Source organism: Nomascus leucogenys, chromosome 8 (assembly GCF_006542625.1).
Source record: "Nomascus leucogenys isolate Asia chromosome 8, Asia_NLE_v1, whole genome shotgun sequence".
NCBI classification, from domain to species: Eukaryota; Metazoa; Chordata; class Mammalia; order Primates; family Hylobatidae; genus Nomascus; species Nomascus leucogenys.
In genome coordinates, this window is record NC_044388.1 from 21,566,378 (window position 1) to 21,583,083 (window position 16,706).

At 42.2% G+C, this 16,706-nt stretch overlaps 1 protein-coding gene across 3 annotated transcripts in view; it reads left to right on the forward strand.

The window, feature by feature from the left end:
* The window catches only part of GALNT15 (polypeptide N-acetylgalactosaminyltransferase 15), a 73,091-nt gene that overhangs the window by 44,753 nt on the left and 11,632 nt on the right, over positions 1 to 16,706 (forward strand). The window contains exons 7-10 of one of the 3 annotated variants that reach the window (XM_030816863.1): positions 235 to 366; positions 730 to 834; positions 3,450 to 3,593; positions 15,848 to 15,924. In XM_030816863.1, coding sequence (XP_030672723.1) covers positions 235 to 366; positions 730 to 834; positions 3,450 to 3,593; positions 15,848 to 15,924 — 458 coding nt within the window. Of the gene's footprint in view, positions 1 to 234; positions 367 to 729; positions 835 to 3,449; positions 3,594 to 8,149; positions 10,130 to 15,847; positions 16,156 to 16,706 lie in introns of those variants that run through there. The other 2 variants (XM_030816862.1, XM_012508604.2) reach the window with 2 other exon arrangements.

Sequence of the window (16,706 nt, forward strand, 5' to 3'; positions counted from 1 at the left end):
ACAGTCTTGCTGGTTCCACAACTCTCTGTGAGGAAGATCTGTGCTATTCTATCCCTTCCAGACCTTCTTCTCCCAACACATGACCCTCCCCACTGCAGCCCTGGAGAACTGTGGTCTTGGCCCCTTCCTTCTGTCCTGATCCTTCAGCTTCTTCCCAGCCAATCCATCCCCAACCATGTGAATTCTGGGCAAGACAAGCTTTCATCATCCTGCTTGTGTCTTTCTCCTTCCCAGGCTGAGAAGCCAGACTGCACGGAACGCTTGCAGCTGCAAAGGAGACTGGGTTGTCGGACATTCCACTGGTTTCTGGCTAATGTCTACCCTGAGCTGTACCCATCTGAACCCAGGCCCAGGTTCTCTGGAAAGGCAAGGCATGACCCAGGGAAGATGGGGAGGGAGAGGGAAGCTTCCCAAGACTAGAACTAGATGTTCAGCTCTTCCATGTCCCTGGTCAACCATTCACGGTTTAGCAGGGCCTCAGAGGCCTTGGGCCCATCCCAAGTCTGAGGAAGGTGGCTGGGTTTTGCCCCATTACCTACCCCAAAGCACCTCCTCCAAGAGGCCTGTCCCTTAGGGTCAGTGGCTTCAGCTTGACCACACCTGTTGTTATGGCCTGAACAATGCGCCTTGGGCTGCACTCCAGAGAATACAGCAAAGGAATGGTGCCTGACCAAGGGTGTCTTTACAGTGGAATTTGGAATTCACTCCTGTATGTGTGTCCACTTTCAGCTCCACAACACTGGACTTGGGCTCTGTGCAGACTGCCAGGCAGAAGGGGACATCCTGGGCTGTCCCATGATGTTGGCTCCTTGCAGTGACAGCCGGCAGCAACAGGTGGGTAGTCAGACTTCTCAGGATGGATCATAGCCCAAGAAGACTTGAAAGTGGGTGATATTTTTCTGGGATGCCCTATACTTCCCTTTGAGGTATCTTATTTCTGTGGTCCCATGTCCCTTAACTGCCATGGTCCCTCACTGTAATGACTCATCACAGCTCTCCTCACCTCACCTCCATCTGTAAGCACAGACATAGGCCATTGTCAGAAAATAAAAGCATCTTAGTTAAAGGGAAATGGAGAGGCTGTTTAGCCAAACTTTTCATTTGACGGATGAGAAAACTGAGGCTTAGGGTCACTAGCCCAGGGATTGCAAACTCAGAAGCCTCCAGGATTCAGGCAGGGTTCAATTGTCCGAGGACTGAAGAAGAAGGTAATCAAATCAGGATAAGGATCTAGAGGCAACAGGGTCGTCCCAGCCTCCAGCACCATTTGGTCATTAGGAAGGTCTCCTCATATCTTAGGAGTAATTCTTCTCTTCAAAATTTTCGTCATGGAGGAACTGCCCAAAGTGGGAGAAACCCTCCGCCGTTGCTAGCTGAGGGCTGGTAGGGCCACTTCTTTCCACAACTGATGACAACCTAGAAAGCCTAGCTTGTCCCCAAGTCTCTCTTTTTTCAGGCTGTGATAGGGACTTTTAAGTTATCACATCCCAAAGGCCCCTAATAAAAACAAACATCAAAGTATAATTTCCTGGAGAGATTCACTGGATGAGAATCAAAGATCCCGGGGGCAAAAGATAGCATCTCTCTGAGGGTCTGTGGTCCAGCCCTGCATGGAAGGCTGGCTGAGGCTGGGCTTGGCAGTGCAGGCCCTGGGTTCCTGGGGGCAGGCTGTGGGCCTATAAGACATGGGAGGGAGATGCTCAGGATCCATCCGGCCTCCTTTGGCTCTGCCCTCTACCAATGTCCTAGGACATACTGATAGGCATTCACACCTGGCACAAGGGACGCAGACATAAACATCAAGTGCTGAGTGAAGAAGCCACATGGTAGTGTGAAAATTGTTCAAGCTTTGCAGTCAGACATAGCTCGGTTTGAATCTGAGCTCCCTCATTTTCTAGCTGTGTGATCTTGGCAGGTTTCTTTAAATCCTGGTTTCCTCACCTGCAATTAAGAATAATGAAGCCTCTACAGAGATTATTCTGAGTTTGAAAAAGAAGAATAAAAAAAAAAATAAAGAAACAAAAGAACAATATGGCCTCCTTCATGCAAAAGGAATATTAGCTCTTTCTTGTTCTTTTTTTTTTTTTTTTTTGAAATAGTAAGGACTTTAGGATCCTGCAATATTGTAAACTAGATAAGTTGAAAGCCCTTCCCTATAAACACCTAGATAAGATATGCCGGATAAAAAAATATGAAACACCCTTTTTCATGAATAAATGAGTTTATAAGAAAGAAAGGAAAACCTCCAGGGGTCAAAAAAGAAGAGACAACTGAAAGTAGAGGAATTGGACATGGGTGAAACTGCCCTACCAAGTGTGAGGGATGGTCACTGTTAACCCCAGGAATCTACAGCTGTTGGCTCCATGCAAGGGATAAGTGAAGAGAGCCCACCTTCAGCCCATGAGAGATCAGAAGTCAGAAATGACACTCCCATAGCAAGCCAGCTTTGACCTTCAAAGGGTAAACTGTCCTTGAAAAGTTTGACTAGAAAAACCCACGCCCTGCCACAGGAAAATGGCAAGAAGCTTGTCCCTACAGGGGCTTTGAGTAGGAAACAAATTACTCTCCCCTGAGAATTTTTAACCACAAGCTTGCATCTAATATGGGCTTAGGTTCACATGTGTACTAATTGTGTAGCTTGGGAATCCTCAAGCAGGACAGGCTATCTAATTGCAGGGCCCAGTACAAGATAACAATGTAGTCTTTAATTTGACAATTATTAAGAATTTCAAGACAGTGACAGCAGAGCATTAAATCAAGTTTATTAAACCAAGAGTATTAAACCCGTCTAAGCATGAGGCCCCATGTGACTGCACAGGTCACATACCCATGAAGCTGATCCTGTCTATAAGCCACAAAATTAATGTAAAAATGGGTTCAGGCTGCATCTGACAGAAACAAACAGAAAATAGACTTTTCAGGACATGCCTTCTAATTAATCCTCGCAAGATCCTCACAGTTAAAGCCCCTCTCAAAGGTGTGCACAATCCAACACTACAAAACACTAGAGGAAACAATAACCATGAGTGAGAGCCAGCAGATACAACACACTGCAGGAAAATTAGTTTTAGGAGCAGGTCAGGGCTCTCCAGAAAGACATCAACCTGGGCTTCAGAGAGGTTCCTCATCTGTGCTTTCAACGGTCTACTAACAAAACACACAGCACTTTTTATGGCCTCACCTATGATACAGTAAATAAAGTAACAGAGAAACATGCCAGGATGTGTAAATATGAATGTGAGAGCAGCTGGAATGTGGGGACTTCAGAGGCTATGACTAGTCTAGCAGCATGTTTTTGGACTTGACCATGAGATATGGTCTTGCTGACCCTGACAGAATCTGAAGATTGCCCCTAGACCTCAGCTCTATAGTGGGTTCTTCTTACCTCCTCTACAGCTTTGGAGAGGATCTCTTTGTAGCTGCGCTAACAACCATTGCTTTTGTCACAGTACCTGCAGCACACCAGCAGGAAGGAGATTCACTTTGGCAGCCCACAGCACCTGTGCTTTGCTGTCAGGCAGGAGCAGGTGATTCTTCAGAACTGCACGGAGGAAGGCCTGGCCATCCACCAGCAGCACTGGGACTTCCAGGAGGTGAGTAATCTGTTCAGGAAGAGCCTGGTAGTACTGCTGGTCAGAAGGAACTGCTGGTTGGCATGGCATCCTGGGCTCTTCCAAGAGGTCAGGTATTAGGGACCTCTGCCTCTGCTTTTGAACTTAGTGGCTGGGCAGTAAGGCCTCAGGGTTGAGCAAAGGCAACCCGGCAGCAAAGTTGGCCCACTGGCATCTTCATGTGTAATGATTTGCCAGGTCTCTGTGTAGCTCTGATGCTGGTCATTGCAGAGAGAGGGATCCGCCTCTTTTTGAAGTTTATTGGCTCAGTTCACAAGTAGGATGGTGAGGCATGTTACAAGGAGCGTTCAGCCACCTTGGTGGTATGGTTTTAGGAGCAATTCAAAGTCCCTCCCCCCACCAAGAAACTTTAGATATAGATGTAGATGTAAATATATAGATATATAGATACCACTTTCTTCCTTTTAATGCAAACTCCACTGTAAGTATTTCATCATTTTAGTAAAATTTTGACCCCTATTACCCTGGGGGAAAGAAACTATAGATCCTTTCCAGAAGTTAGGGAGGAAATAGGAGGAATGTCAGTACGTAGGGAGAGTGGGCAGGTCCCGTATACAGAATCGGAATTGGAAGATGACAGTATCAACACTGTGTCCATACACAGCTTTTTCTCTACCTCAAATTCTTCCTGAAATGAGTTGGGGTATTAATATACAAAAAAATAAACATACACCTTTTAAAAATTTCTTTTCTTCAACTTCTGCTGGGGAATAAAAAGGATAAAATGACTAAGCAGAATCCTGTGCATTGGTACTCTTAAAGCAGGCTGTGAAAGAAGAAAATCATGATAGAAAACTCAAGCTAAGTGCACAATAAGCACTTGAGAACAAAGCATCTGGGGCTTTGGTGACCAACTGAAGGCAGGACTCAAGGGGCCCATACATGCTCAGAGAAGTCTTTTTTGTTTTTTTGAGACAGGGTCTCACTCTGTTACCCAGGTTGGAGTGCAGTGGTGTGATCTCGGCTCACTGCAGCCTGTGCCTCCCAGGTTCAAGTGATTCTTGTGCCTCAGCCTCCTGAATAGCTAGGATTGCAGGTGTGAGCCAGTGTGCCTGGCTACTTTTTGTATTTTTAGTAGAGACAGGGTTTTGCCATGTTGGCCAGGTTGTTCTCGAACTCCTGACCTCAGGTGATCCACCTACCTTAGCCTCACAAAGTGCTGGGATTACAGGTGTCAGCCACCATGCCTGGCCTCAAAGAAGTCTTATAAGTCAAGTTAAGGTCCTTTATAAATGATCATAAAGTATTTTTCTAAACAAGTCCTATGAATAAGATACACTTTAGAAACAGCACTTAAAAATAAGAAGTAAAAGATTAGGGAGTAAGATACACCCAGCATATTTCAGGCATTAATAAATAATACTTCTAAAAGTTATCATTCAGCCAGAAAAAGGAATGAGGTACTATTCATGGTGGCACTGTTTACAATAGCCAAGAAGTGAAAGCAACCCAGGTGTCCACCATGGGTGAAGAGATAACAAAATGTGGCATACACCTATTATTCAGCCTTAAAAATGAAGAAAATCCCATCACCTGCTACAACACGGGCATATCTTGGCATATCTTGAGGACGTTATGCTGGTGAAATAAACCCATCGCACAAGGACAAAAACTGTACGATTCCACTTATATGAGATATCTAAAGTAGTCAAATTAATAGAAACAGAAAATAAAATAGTGGTTACCAGGGGCAGGCAGAGGAGGAGAAAAAGGGAATTTGTTTATTAATGGTTACAGAGTTTCAGTTTTACAAGATGAAAAAGTTCTGGATATGTTTCATAACAATGTGAATATATTTAACACTACTGTTGTAGGCCATTCTTTTTTTTTTAAAGATGGAGTTTTGCTCTTGTTGCCTAGGCTAGATTTCAATGGCAGGATCTCGGCTCACTGCAACCTCTGCCTCCCGGGTTCAAGCGATTCTCCTGCCTCAGCCTCCTTAGTAGCTGAGATTAGAGGTGCCTGCCACCACACCCAGCTAATTTTGTATTTTTAGTAGAGACAGGGTTTCCTCCATGTTGGCCAGGCTGGTCTCGAACTCCTGACATCAGGTGATCTGCCCGCCTCGGCCTCCCAAAGTGCTGGGATTATAACTGAGCCACCGCACCAGGCCTATTAGGCCATTCTTGCATTGCTATAAAGCAATACTAGAGAATGGGTAATTTATAAGAAAAGAGGTTTAATTGGCTCATGGTTCTGCAGGCTGTATAGGAAGCATAGTGGCATCTGCTTCTGGGGAGGCCTCAGAGAGCTTTTACTCATGGCAGAAGATGAAGTGGGAGCAGGCATATCACATGGTGAAAGCAGGAACAAAAGAAAGAGAGTGGAGGAGGGGGTGCCACACACTCTTAAATGACCAGATCCTCAACAACTCACTATGGTGAAGACAGCATGAAGCCATGAGGGATCTGTCCCCATGATCCAAACATCCCCCACCAAGCCCCACCTCCAGCACTGGGAATTACAATTCAACATGAGATTTAGGTGGGGACCAACATCCAAACTACATCAACTACTAAACTTTACACTTAAAAATGCCTAAGATGGTAAAAGTTTTGCTGTGTGTTTTTATCACAATTTTTTTAAAAAAGAGGCCAGGCTCAATGGTTCCATGCCTGTAATCCCAGCACTTTGGGAGGCTGAGACAGGCGGATCATGAGGTCAGGAGTTCGAGACCAGCCTGGCCAATATGGTGAAACCCCGCTTCTACTAAAATACAAAAACTAGCCAGGTGTGGTGGTGTGCGCCTATAGTCTCAGCTACTCAGGAGGTTGAGGCAGGAGAATCGCGTGAACCCAGGAGGCAGAGGTTGCATTGAGCTGAGATCGTGCCACTGTACTCCAGCCTGGGCAACAGAGAGAGACTCTGTCTCAAAATAAATAAATAAATAAATAAATACAAGAAAAAGAAAAAAAGAAAGAAAAAGTTTTGTGGTACAACATGGATGTACCTTAAAAATATTACACACAGTGCCCAATGCTTTGGGAGGCAGAGGTGGGTGGATCACTTGGGGTCAGGAGTTCAAGACCAGCCTGGCCAATATGGTGAAAACCCATCTCTACTAAAAATACAAAAAATTAGCCGGGCATGGTGTCACATGCCTGTGATCCCAGCTACACAGGAGGCTGCAGTAGGAGAATCGCTTGAACCTGGGAGATGGAGGTTGCAATGAGCCAAGATCACGCCACTGTACTCCTGCCTGAGTGAGCAAGACTCCTTCTTGGAAAAAAAAAAATTACACAAAGTGAAAGAAGCCAGTTACAAAAGGCCACATTTATATAGTTCCATTTATATGAAATGTCCAGAATAGGAAAATCCATAAATATAGAAAGTAGATTAATGATTAATTGCTGGGAGGAGGGAGGAATGGGGAGTGACTGCTGTTGGGTAGTGGGTTTCTTTTTACAGTAATGAAAATATTCTGGAATTAGATAGGAGTGAAGGTTGCACAACTTTGTGAATATACTAAAAACCACCAACTTGTGTACTTTAAAGGGGTAGTATTATGATCTCTATACTAGTCTGTTCTCACACTGCTATAAAGACATACCGGAGACTGGGTAATCTATGAAGAAAAAGAGGTTTAATTGACTCACAGTTCTGCAGGCTGCACAGGAAGCATGGCTGAGGAGGCCTCAGGAAACTTACAATCATGGCAGAAGGTGAAGAGGAAGCAAGCCCCGTCCTCACATGGCGGAGCAGGGGAGAGAGAGAGCAAAGGAGGAGGTGCTACACACTTCCAAACAACCAATCCTGTGAGAACTCTATCAAGAGAACAGCAAGGGGAAGTCTGCCCCATGATTCAATCACCTCCCACCAGGCCCCTCTTCCAACACTGGGAATTATAATTCAACATGAGATTTCGGTGGGGACACAGAACGAAACCATATCAATCTCAAACGTTAATAAATGAATGATGAATAAATAAATAGGCATTTTCAGCATTGCTGATTAAGGTTGTTTAACTTTTCATAAAGAAATTAAATTTTTCTTGAAAAGGAGAAGGTTGGATTCAATATTAAATCTGGTGATTTTGAGCAGGGAATAGCCAAGGTCTTCTGAACATGGCTGATTTAGGCCTTCAGTATATCCTAGAGGTCTTGCTCACTACCACAGCCTGGTAACAACAGTGCCCAACTGCAGGATTAACAGAAGGTAAAGTGGATTAAACCGTTTTGAAAGCAGAAATTTACAACTACAGTGATAACAATGAATGTCACAAATGCAGCATAAAGACTGAAAATGCTCTGGGAATTATACTAATCAGAACTTTCTAAGAAATTACACAACTACAATAAAGATAATTGGATTAGTTACCCCTAAGGTTTTGAGTGACATCCAAATTTTAGGGCTACCTAATTTATATTTTATGTTAATCAAAATACCACAATTCCTTCCAGGCCAGTTCACACCATCTGTTATTCTCTTAATGATTAGCACAAATCTTAAAAATATTTTCTTTTGCTGACTGATTGTGGGGGACTCGTTTTCTTTTCTTTTTTCTTTTCTCTTTTTAGAATGGGATGATTGTCCACATTCTTTCTGGGAAATGCATGGAAGCTGTGGTGCAAGAAAACAATAAAGATTTGTACCTGCGTCCATGTGATGGAAAAGCCTGCCAGCAGTGGCGATTTGACCAGGTCAATGCTGTGGATGAACGATGAATGTCAATGTCAGAAGGAAAAGAGAATTTTGGCCATCACAGTTCAGCTCCAAGTGAACTTAAAGAGCTTATATATTTCATGAAGCTGATCCTTTTGTGTGTGTGTGCTTCTGGTGTTAGGAGAGAAAAAAGCTCCATGAAAGAATATAGGAAGTTTCTCCTTTTCACACCTTATTTCATTGACTGCTGGCTGCTTTAAAAAAAAAAAGGGATCCATTGTACCGTTGTCTTCATCACTGGGAAATGATTATTACATAGTACAGAAGATTATTTGTTTTTCTCCGCTGAGCACTTAACAATTGCTTTCTCTCTGGCCTGGACATTCTCTGGCAGCACCTCCAGGATACATAAATCCAATGGATCAATTTATTTGTCTTCAAATGGCCTTAACTTGGATTGTCTGTTTGGCCAACCATGAAAATTAAAGGGTGAAGCAGATGTAATGACCTGACATTCCAAAAACTCTGAATTGGGTTTATTAGCACAAACGCTGTGTTCATTTGTTAAGCCATATCTCAGAAGAAGGAAAGGAAGCTACAGAGAGGAGGTTTAGGATTGGAGAGAAGTTGCAAGCGCACTTTGGCCCAATTCTCCAGCTCAACCCAGCAGCTGAAAAGCGTCAAGAGACTTGGGAAAAGACATTTTCATGTTAGTGAGAATTTCCCCCATTATGGAGAATTTCCTTCCTACTGAGGATCTACCTCTATTCCCCCTGCCCTAGCTCTTCGCTAACTTGGTTAACCATAACCATAACCAGATTCTCTTGCAATCGATTTCTCTTTAGTCATTGGTGTTAGAAGTACCAGCACAATTTGAGCATTCCCATTAACAAAGGTTTTCACAGTTGAGAAACTCTCCTGCCGGGCGCGGTGGCTCATGCCTGTAATTCCAGCACCTTGGGAGGCCGAGGTGGGCGGATCACCTGAGGTCAGGGGTTCGAGACCAGCCTGGTCAACATTGCAAAACCTTGTCTCTACCAAAAATATAAAAATTAGCTGGGCGTGGTGGCGCATGACTGTAATCCCAGCTACTTGGGAGGCTGAGGCAGCAGAATTGCTTGAACCCAGGAGGCAGAGGTTGCAGTGAGCTGAGATCAGGCCATTGCACTCCAACCTGGGTGACAGAATGAGACTCCATCTCAAAAAAAATAAAAATAAAAAAAAAAGAGAAACTCTCCTGATACTCTGTTACAGGGTTTGCACTGACTGGAGCAGAAACAGCAACCTTTCAAAAAAGCAAGCATTTTTTCCTGGGAGGAAAATGCCAGAGCCTGAGCCAAAATTCTTATGACAGGTAACATTTGGGTGTCAATGTCCATGAGAGCTGACAGGGCCATCTCTGAGCCCGTATAACTGTCTGGAACCCCCAAATGTGTCCACAGGTTGAATGTCCATGAGTGTGGGGAACACAGCTCATCTGGAGCACATCTGAGGCTAGTCAGAACTAAATGACTTTCCTTGCTATGACTTGGCTTACCTAGTTCAGCCGTAAGAGTTGCCGAATGGGATGGGTTCTGCTATTTAATAAACACCATTCATATTCATTTTTCCCCAGATGGAGTTACCTACCTTTCCACATGGTCAGCTTAGAAATCTTCCCCTAAAGATGCTAATCTCCTTTGGGCTATCTCAGAACACAGTATCCTTCAAATAAGAAAAACTGAGTGGCAAGTGCAGTGTTTCCAAACAATACCTATCATAACTATGTATTCATTGTCTACCTGCTAAGTCAAGGGTACACTGCATTTCTCCTTCCTCAGAATACATTCTGGACCTTCGCCATCTAATATGGTAGCCACTAACCAAATGTGGCTATTTTAATGTAAATCCGTTAAAATCAAAGAAAATTTAAAACTCAATTCCTCAGTTGGACTGGCCACATTTTTTTAAATGCTTATATATATATTTTTAATTATTATACTTTAAGTTCTAGGGTACAATGTGCAGGTTTGTTACATGTGTATACATGTGCCATGTTGGTGTGCTGCACCCATTAACTCATCATTTAGCATTAGGTATATCTCCTAATGCTATCCCTCCCCCCTCTCCCCACCCCACAACAGTCCCCGGAGTGTGATGTTCCCCTTCCTGTGTCCGTGTGTTCTCATTGTTCAATTCCCACCTATGAGTGAGAACATGTGGTGTTTGGTTTTTTGTCCTTGCGATAGTTTGCTGAGAATGATGGTTTCCAGCTTCATCCATGTCCCTTCAAAGGACATGAACTCATCATTTTTTATGGCTGCATAGTATTCCATGGTGTATAGGTGCCACATTTTCTTAATCCAGTCTATCGTTTTTGGACATTTGGGTTGGTTCCAAGTCTTCGCTATTGTGAATAGTGCCACAATAAACATACATGTGCATGTGTCTTTATAGCAGCATGATTTATAATCCTTTGGGTATATACCCAGTAATGGGATGGCTGGGTCAAATGGTATTTCTAGTTCTAGATCCCTGAGGAATCGCCACACCAACTTCCACAATGGTTGAACTAGTTTACAGTCCCACCAACAGTGTAAAAGTGTTCCTATTTCTCCACATCCTCTCCAGCACCTGTTGTTCCCTGACTTTTTAATGATGGCCATTCTAACTGGTGTGAGATGGTATCTCATTGTGGTTTTGATTTGCATTTCTCTGATGGCCAGTGATGATGAGCGTTTTTGCATGTGTTTTTTGGCTGAAAAATGTCTTCTTTTGAGAAGTGTCTGTTCATGTCCTCTGCCCACTTTTTGATGGGGTTGTTTGATTTTTTCTTGTAAATTTGTTTAAGTTCTTTGTAGATTCTGGATATTAGCCCTTTGTTAGATGAGTAGGTTGCAAAAATTTTCTCCCATTTTGTAGGTTGCCTGTTCACTCTGATGGTAGTTGCTTTTGCTGTGCAGAAGCTCTTTAGTTTAATTAGATCCCATTTGTCAATTTTGGCTTTTGTTGCCATTGCTTTTCATGTTTTAGACATGAAGTACTTGCCTATGCCTATGCCCTGAATGGTATTGCCTAGGTTTTCTTCTAGAGTTTTTATGGTTTTAGGTCTAACATGTAAGTCTTTAATCCATCTTGAATTAATTTTTGTATAAGGTGTAAGGAAGGGATCCAGTTTCAGCTTTCTACATATGGCTAGCCAGTTTTCCCAGCACCATTTATTAAATAGGGAATCCTTTCCCCATTGCTTGTTTTTGTCAGGTTTGTCAAAGATCAGATGGTTGTAGATATGCGGCATTATTTCTGAGGGCTCTGTTCTGTTCCATTGATCTATATCTCTGTTTTGGTACCAGTACCATGCTGTTTTGGTTACTGTAGCCATGTAGTATAGTTTGAAGTCAGGTAGCGTGATGCCTCCAGCTTTGTTCTTTTGGCTTAGGATTGACTTGGCGATGCAGGCTCTTTTTTGGTTCCATATGAACTTTAAAATAGTTTTTTCCAGTTCTGTGAAGAAAGTCATTGGTAGCTTGATGGGGATGGCATAGAATCTATAAATTACCTTGGGCAGTATGGCCATTTTCATGATATTGATTCTTCCTACCCACGAGCATGGAATGTTCTTCCATTTGTTTGTATCCTCTTTTATTTCATTGAGCAGTGGTTTGTAGTTCTCCTTGAAGAGGTCCTTCACATCCCTTGTAAGTTGGATTCCTAGGTATTCTATTCTCTTTGAAGCAATTGTGAATGGGAGTTCACTCATGATTTGGCTCTCTGTTTGTCTGTTATTGGTGTACAAGAATGCTTGTGATTTTTGTACATTGATTTTGTATCCTAAGACTTTGCTGAAGTTGCTTATCAGCTTGAGGAGATTTTGGGCTGAGACAATGGGGTTTTCTAGATATACAATCATGTCATCTGCAAACAGGGACAATTTGACTTCCTGTTTTCCTAATTGAATGCCCTTTATTTCCTTCTCCTGCCTAATTGCCCTGGCCAGAACTTCCAACACTATGTTGACTGGAGTGGTGAGAGAGGGCATCCCTGTCTTGTGCCAGTTTTCAAAGGGAATACTTCCAGTTTTTGCCCATTCAGTATGATATTGGCTGTGGGTTTGTCATAGATAGCTCTTATTATTTTGAGATACGTCCCATCAATACCTAATTTATTGAGAGTTTTTAGCATGAAGGGTTGTTGAATTTCATCAAAGGTCTTTTCTGAAATGAAGGCAGAAATAAAGATGTTCTTTGAAACCAATGAGAACAAAGACACAACATACCAGAATCTCTGGGACACATTCAAAGCAGTGTGTAGAGGGAAATTTATAGCACTAAATGCCCACAAGACAAAGCAGGAAAGATCCAAAAGTGACACCCTAACATCACAATTAAAAGAACTAGAAAAGCAAGAGCAAACACATTCAAAAGCTAACAGAAGGCAAGAAATAACTAAAATCAGAGCAGAACTGAAGGAAACAGAGACACAAAAAAACCTTCAAAAAATTAATGAATCCAGGAGCTGGTTTTTTGAAAAGATCAACAAAATCGATAGACTGCTAGCAAGATTAATAAAGAAGAAAAGAGGGAAGAATCAAATAGATGCAATAAAAAGTGATAAAGGGGATATCACCACCGATCCCACAGAAATACAAACTACCATCAGAGAATACTACAAACACCTCTATGCAAATAAACTAGAAAATCTAGAAGAAATGGATAAATTCCTCGACACATACACCCTCCCAAGACTAAACCAGGAAAAAGTTGAATCTCTGAATAGACCAATAACAGGCTCTGAAATTGTGGCAATAATCAATAGCTTACCAACCAAAAAAAGTCCAGGACCAAATGGATTCAAAGCCGAACTCTACCAGAGGTACCAGGAGGAACTGGTACCATTCCTTCTGGAACTATTCCAATCAATAGAAAAAGAGGGAATCCTCCCTAATTCATTTTATGAGGCCAGCATCATCCTGATACCAAAGCCTGGCAGAGACACAACCAAAACAGAGAATTTTAGACCAATATGCTTGATGAACATTGATGCAAAAATCCTCATTAAAATACTGGCAAACCGAATCCAGCAGCACATCAAAAAGCTTATCCAGCATGATCAAGTGGGCTTCATCCCTGGGATGCAATGCTGGTTCAACATACGCAAATCAATAAATGTAATCCAGCATATAAACAGAACCAAAGACAAAAACCACATGATTATCTCAATAGATGCAGAAAAGGACTGGCCACATTTCAAATGCTCACTACCCACCTGTGGCTACTGTACTGGCGAGCACGAATATAGAACATTTCATCACAAACAGTTCTGTTGTACCAATCTAGATAGATTCATTATCCTGTCTAGAGAAGAGACTTTAGCCACTGTCTTCTTGCTTCAGACCCATCTATATTTAAAACAAATTTCCCTAAATCCTGAGACTGAGACGGAGCTAAAAATTCTCAGATGGCAACCGCGTAAAGGGTATTAGTGATTGAAGAAAAAAATGTTTAAAAGACCTCTATTTTTTAAATGAACTTTATTATTGGCATTGTGGGTCTTTGAAGTTGCTGGGATAAATTAATATAATTAAATAAAAGGCTGAATTCAATAGTGTAAGTTGTATTTGGTGGTAATTAGCAAAAGGACCCAGATGGCTTATTGTCTAATTGGTTGAACAAAGCAAGAATGTGGTGTTTCTTGCTTCCTTAACCAGCTCCATGATTTATTACTTTATTACAGAAGTGGCTGTCAACTCAGTCCCTGGCTGGTACTTACAGACCCTTAATTTAAATAAAACAGATGCCTCCATTTAGTTCTAAAAGGACCTTCTCCTTTATTGTAACCAAGTGTTCAAATTCTCTTCTTCTCTGTGAACTCAGCATTCATTTTATCCATAATGGTTAATTTAAAAGTAGAGAAACTTGTCAGTTGAGAGATCTGATTCCCAAGAGATTGGTTTCACTTGTCTACCTGAATTTTGTGGTTGGATTTTGTTGTTTGTTTTTTTAAGATTGAATTTTGTTACCACCCCCACGAAGTTCATCATCATTATTAACTATCCCACTGGGGAGAACAGAGAGAAGTGTCCAGCCAGCAGTCTAGAGTCCCACACTCTTTATGCTATATTACAACAGTAAGAGCAGATATCCTCCCTGGAGGGGGCCTGACCTGTTTCCTCTTTGGTCTCAATGCCATAGATCCCACCAGAAAATTCAGAATTCCAAATAACATAGACATGGTGGTTGAAAAGTCCTCAGTGACAATAATGATGGCACCACTGCAGCAGAACTTAATATTTTAGAGGTCATGTTATCGTGCTTATTGTGAAAGGGTTCTATTTTCTACTGAAAGGCTATGAAAAAGCTGGTTGGACACCAAATGATCTGTGACTGGTCACCAAATTTGGACAAATAAAATGCAAACAAGTTGCATTTTTAAAAAGCATTCAAAAAAAAAAAAACCCAAGGATAGTGTACATAATATGTAGAGTTGTGCAAACATTGTGTCAAACATTGATACGGGCTGCCTTGCTGGGCACAACTCTATTTGTTATGTACACTATTTATGCTTGTTCTTTAGAAGTTCTTTTAAAAGTGCAAATTGTCTGTGATCACTTTTGGGCAAAGCCCAAAGCACCTACAAGTCCTGCCCTGATTATTCAAATACCTCTATTTGGGCATGTTTCAAATGATATGTCAAGCACAATAACCAAGGAGGTACTATTTCCAGAATTCTAGACCCCTCTACCATTCCTGTATTAATAATAGTCCCTCCATTGGATAAAGAAAATGTGACACATACACACTATGGAATACTATGCAGCCATAAAAAAGAATGAGTTCATGTCCTTTGCAGGGACATGGATGAAGCTGGAAACCATCATTCTCAGCAAACTAACACAGGAACAGAAAACCAAACACCACATGTTTTCACTCATAAGTGGGAATTGGACAATGAGAACACATGGACATAGGGAGGGGAACATCACACTGGGGCCTGTCGAGGGGTGGGGGGTGGGCAAGGGAAGGGAGAGCATCAGGACAAATACCTAATGCATGCAGGGCTTAAAACCTAGACGATGGGTTGACAGGTTGATAGGTGCAGCAAAGGACCATGGCACATGTATTCCTATGTAACAAACCTGCATGTTCTGCACATGTATTCCAGAACTTAAAGTAAAATAAATAATAATAATCCCTCCAATCTCAAATCTTCTTTCCAGTTTCAACTCCTTCTTACATGAAATGTGCTCTTTGAACATGGCAATGTGTCCTAAGCATTGTTTTATGAGGATCTTTGCTGGAGTAGTAGTTCTTTCCACGGGTATGGGATGTTTATATTTTTTTTTATCACTGAAGGCTCTACATAATACCAATACACTAAGTTATCACCACATATAAACAGCTTGCCTGATGGTTTGGCTTAAAAAAAGAATCATCAGAATCACCATGATGACTTTACCCCTAGGGTGATCGTTTACAAGCTCAGTCCAAAGAGACCAGATTAATGTTTGAAAATTAAAGTTCCCTAACAATTCCCAAACTGTTCAGCTAGCTCATAGTCATTCCAGTACCTACGACAATTGCTAAAATGATACAGTCCTTCCTCTCTCTCTCCCTCCCTCTCTCCCTCTCTCTCAGGATGAGAACAGGGCCAACTCTGCTGCTGCTGAAGCTTATCAAAGGCCTTTAACTTTTCAGCAAATTGTGACCAGAGGGTAGGACATCATTTGCTTCATTCAGAGATCCTCAAGAAGGCACTGCCAATCACTCTCCTCTAGGCATAGGTCAAGGGTTGCATTGTTTAATGTCTTATTTAAATAAGATCCAGGAAAACCTGAGCTGCTATCTTCAAAGTCATAACTTGCCCAGATGCACCAATGCGGAAGCTGTTCAGAGGGGGTGAAAGGTGAGCACCTAATTAGATTATCCAAAATTCTCCAAAACTCTCCAACCCAAACCATATGGCTATAGTGGGAGCTGCCTTATTCCCACCATAAGATGGCCCCTCCTCCCAGCTGAACATCTGACCCATGTTGGGCCAATCAGCACATTCCTCAGTAATTTTGTTATTTAGACTAAGAAATCAGTCTCTCTACCAGTGACTTAAGAGGTAATGTGAGGCTGGGCATGGAGGCTCGCACCTTTAATCCCAGCACTTTGGGAGGCCAAGACGGGAGGATCGCTTGAGCCCAGGAGTTTGAGATCAGGCTGAGTAACATAGCAAGACCCCATCTCTACAAAAAAACAAAACAAAAACAAAAATTACCCAGTCTCATAGCCTGGCCTCAAAATAAATAATTTTTTTTTTTTAGAGAGAGATAATGTGAGAATGTTGAGCTCTCAGCAGCTTTGTTTTCTGTATATGGCCCTATGAAGCAGATAAATCCAGTCTGGAGAGTGAATCAGAGATAGCTGTGGGGGTGGAAACAAATATAAAATAGGAGCAGAGGCAAGGGTGGGACAGAGCACCTTGATAGTATTTGATCCGCTGGCTCCA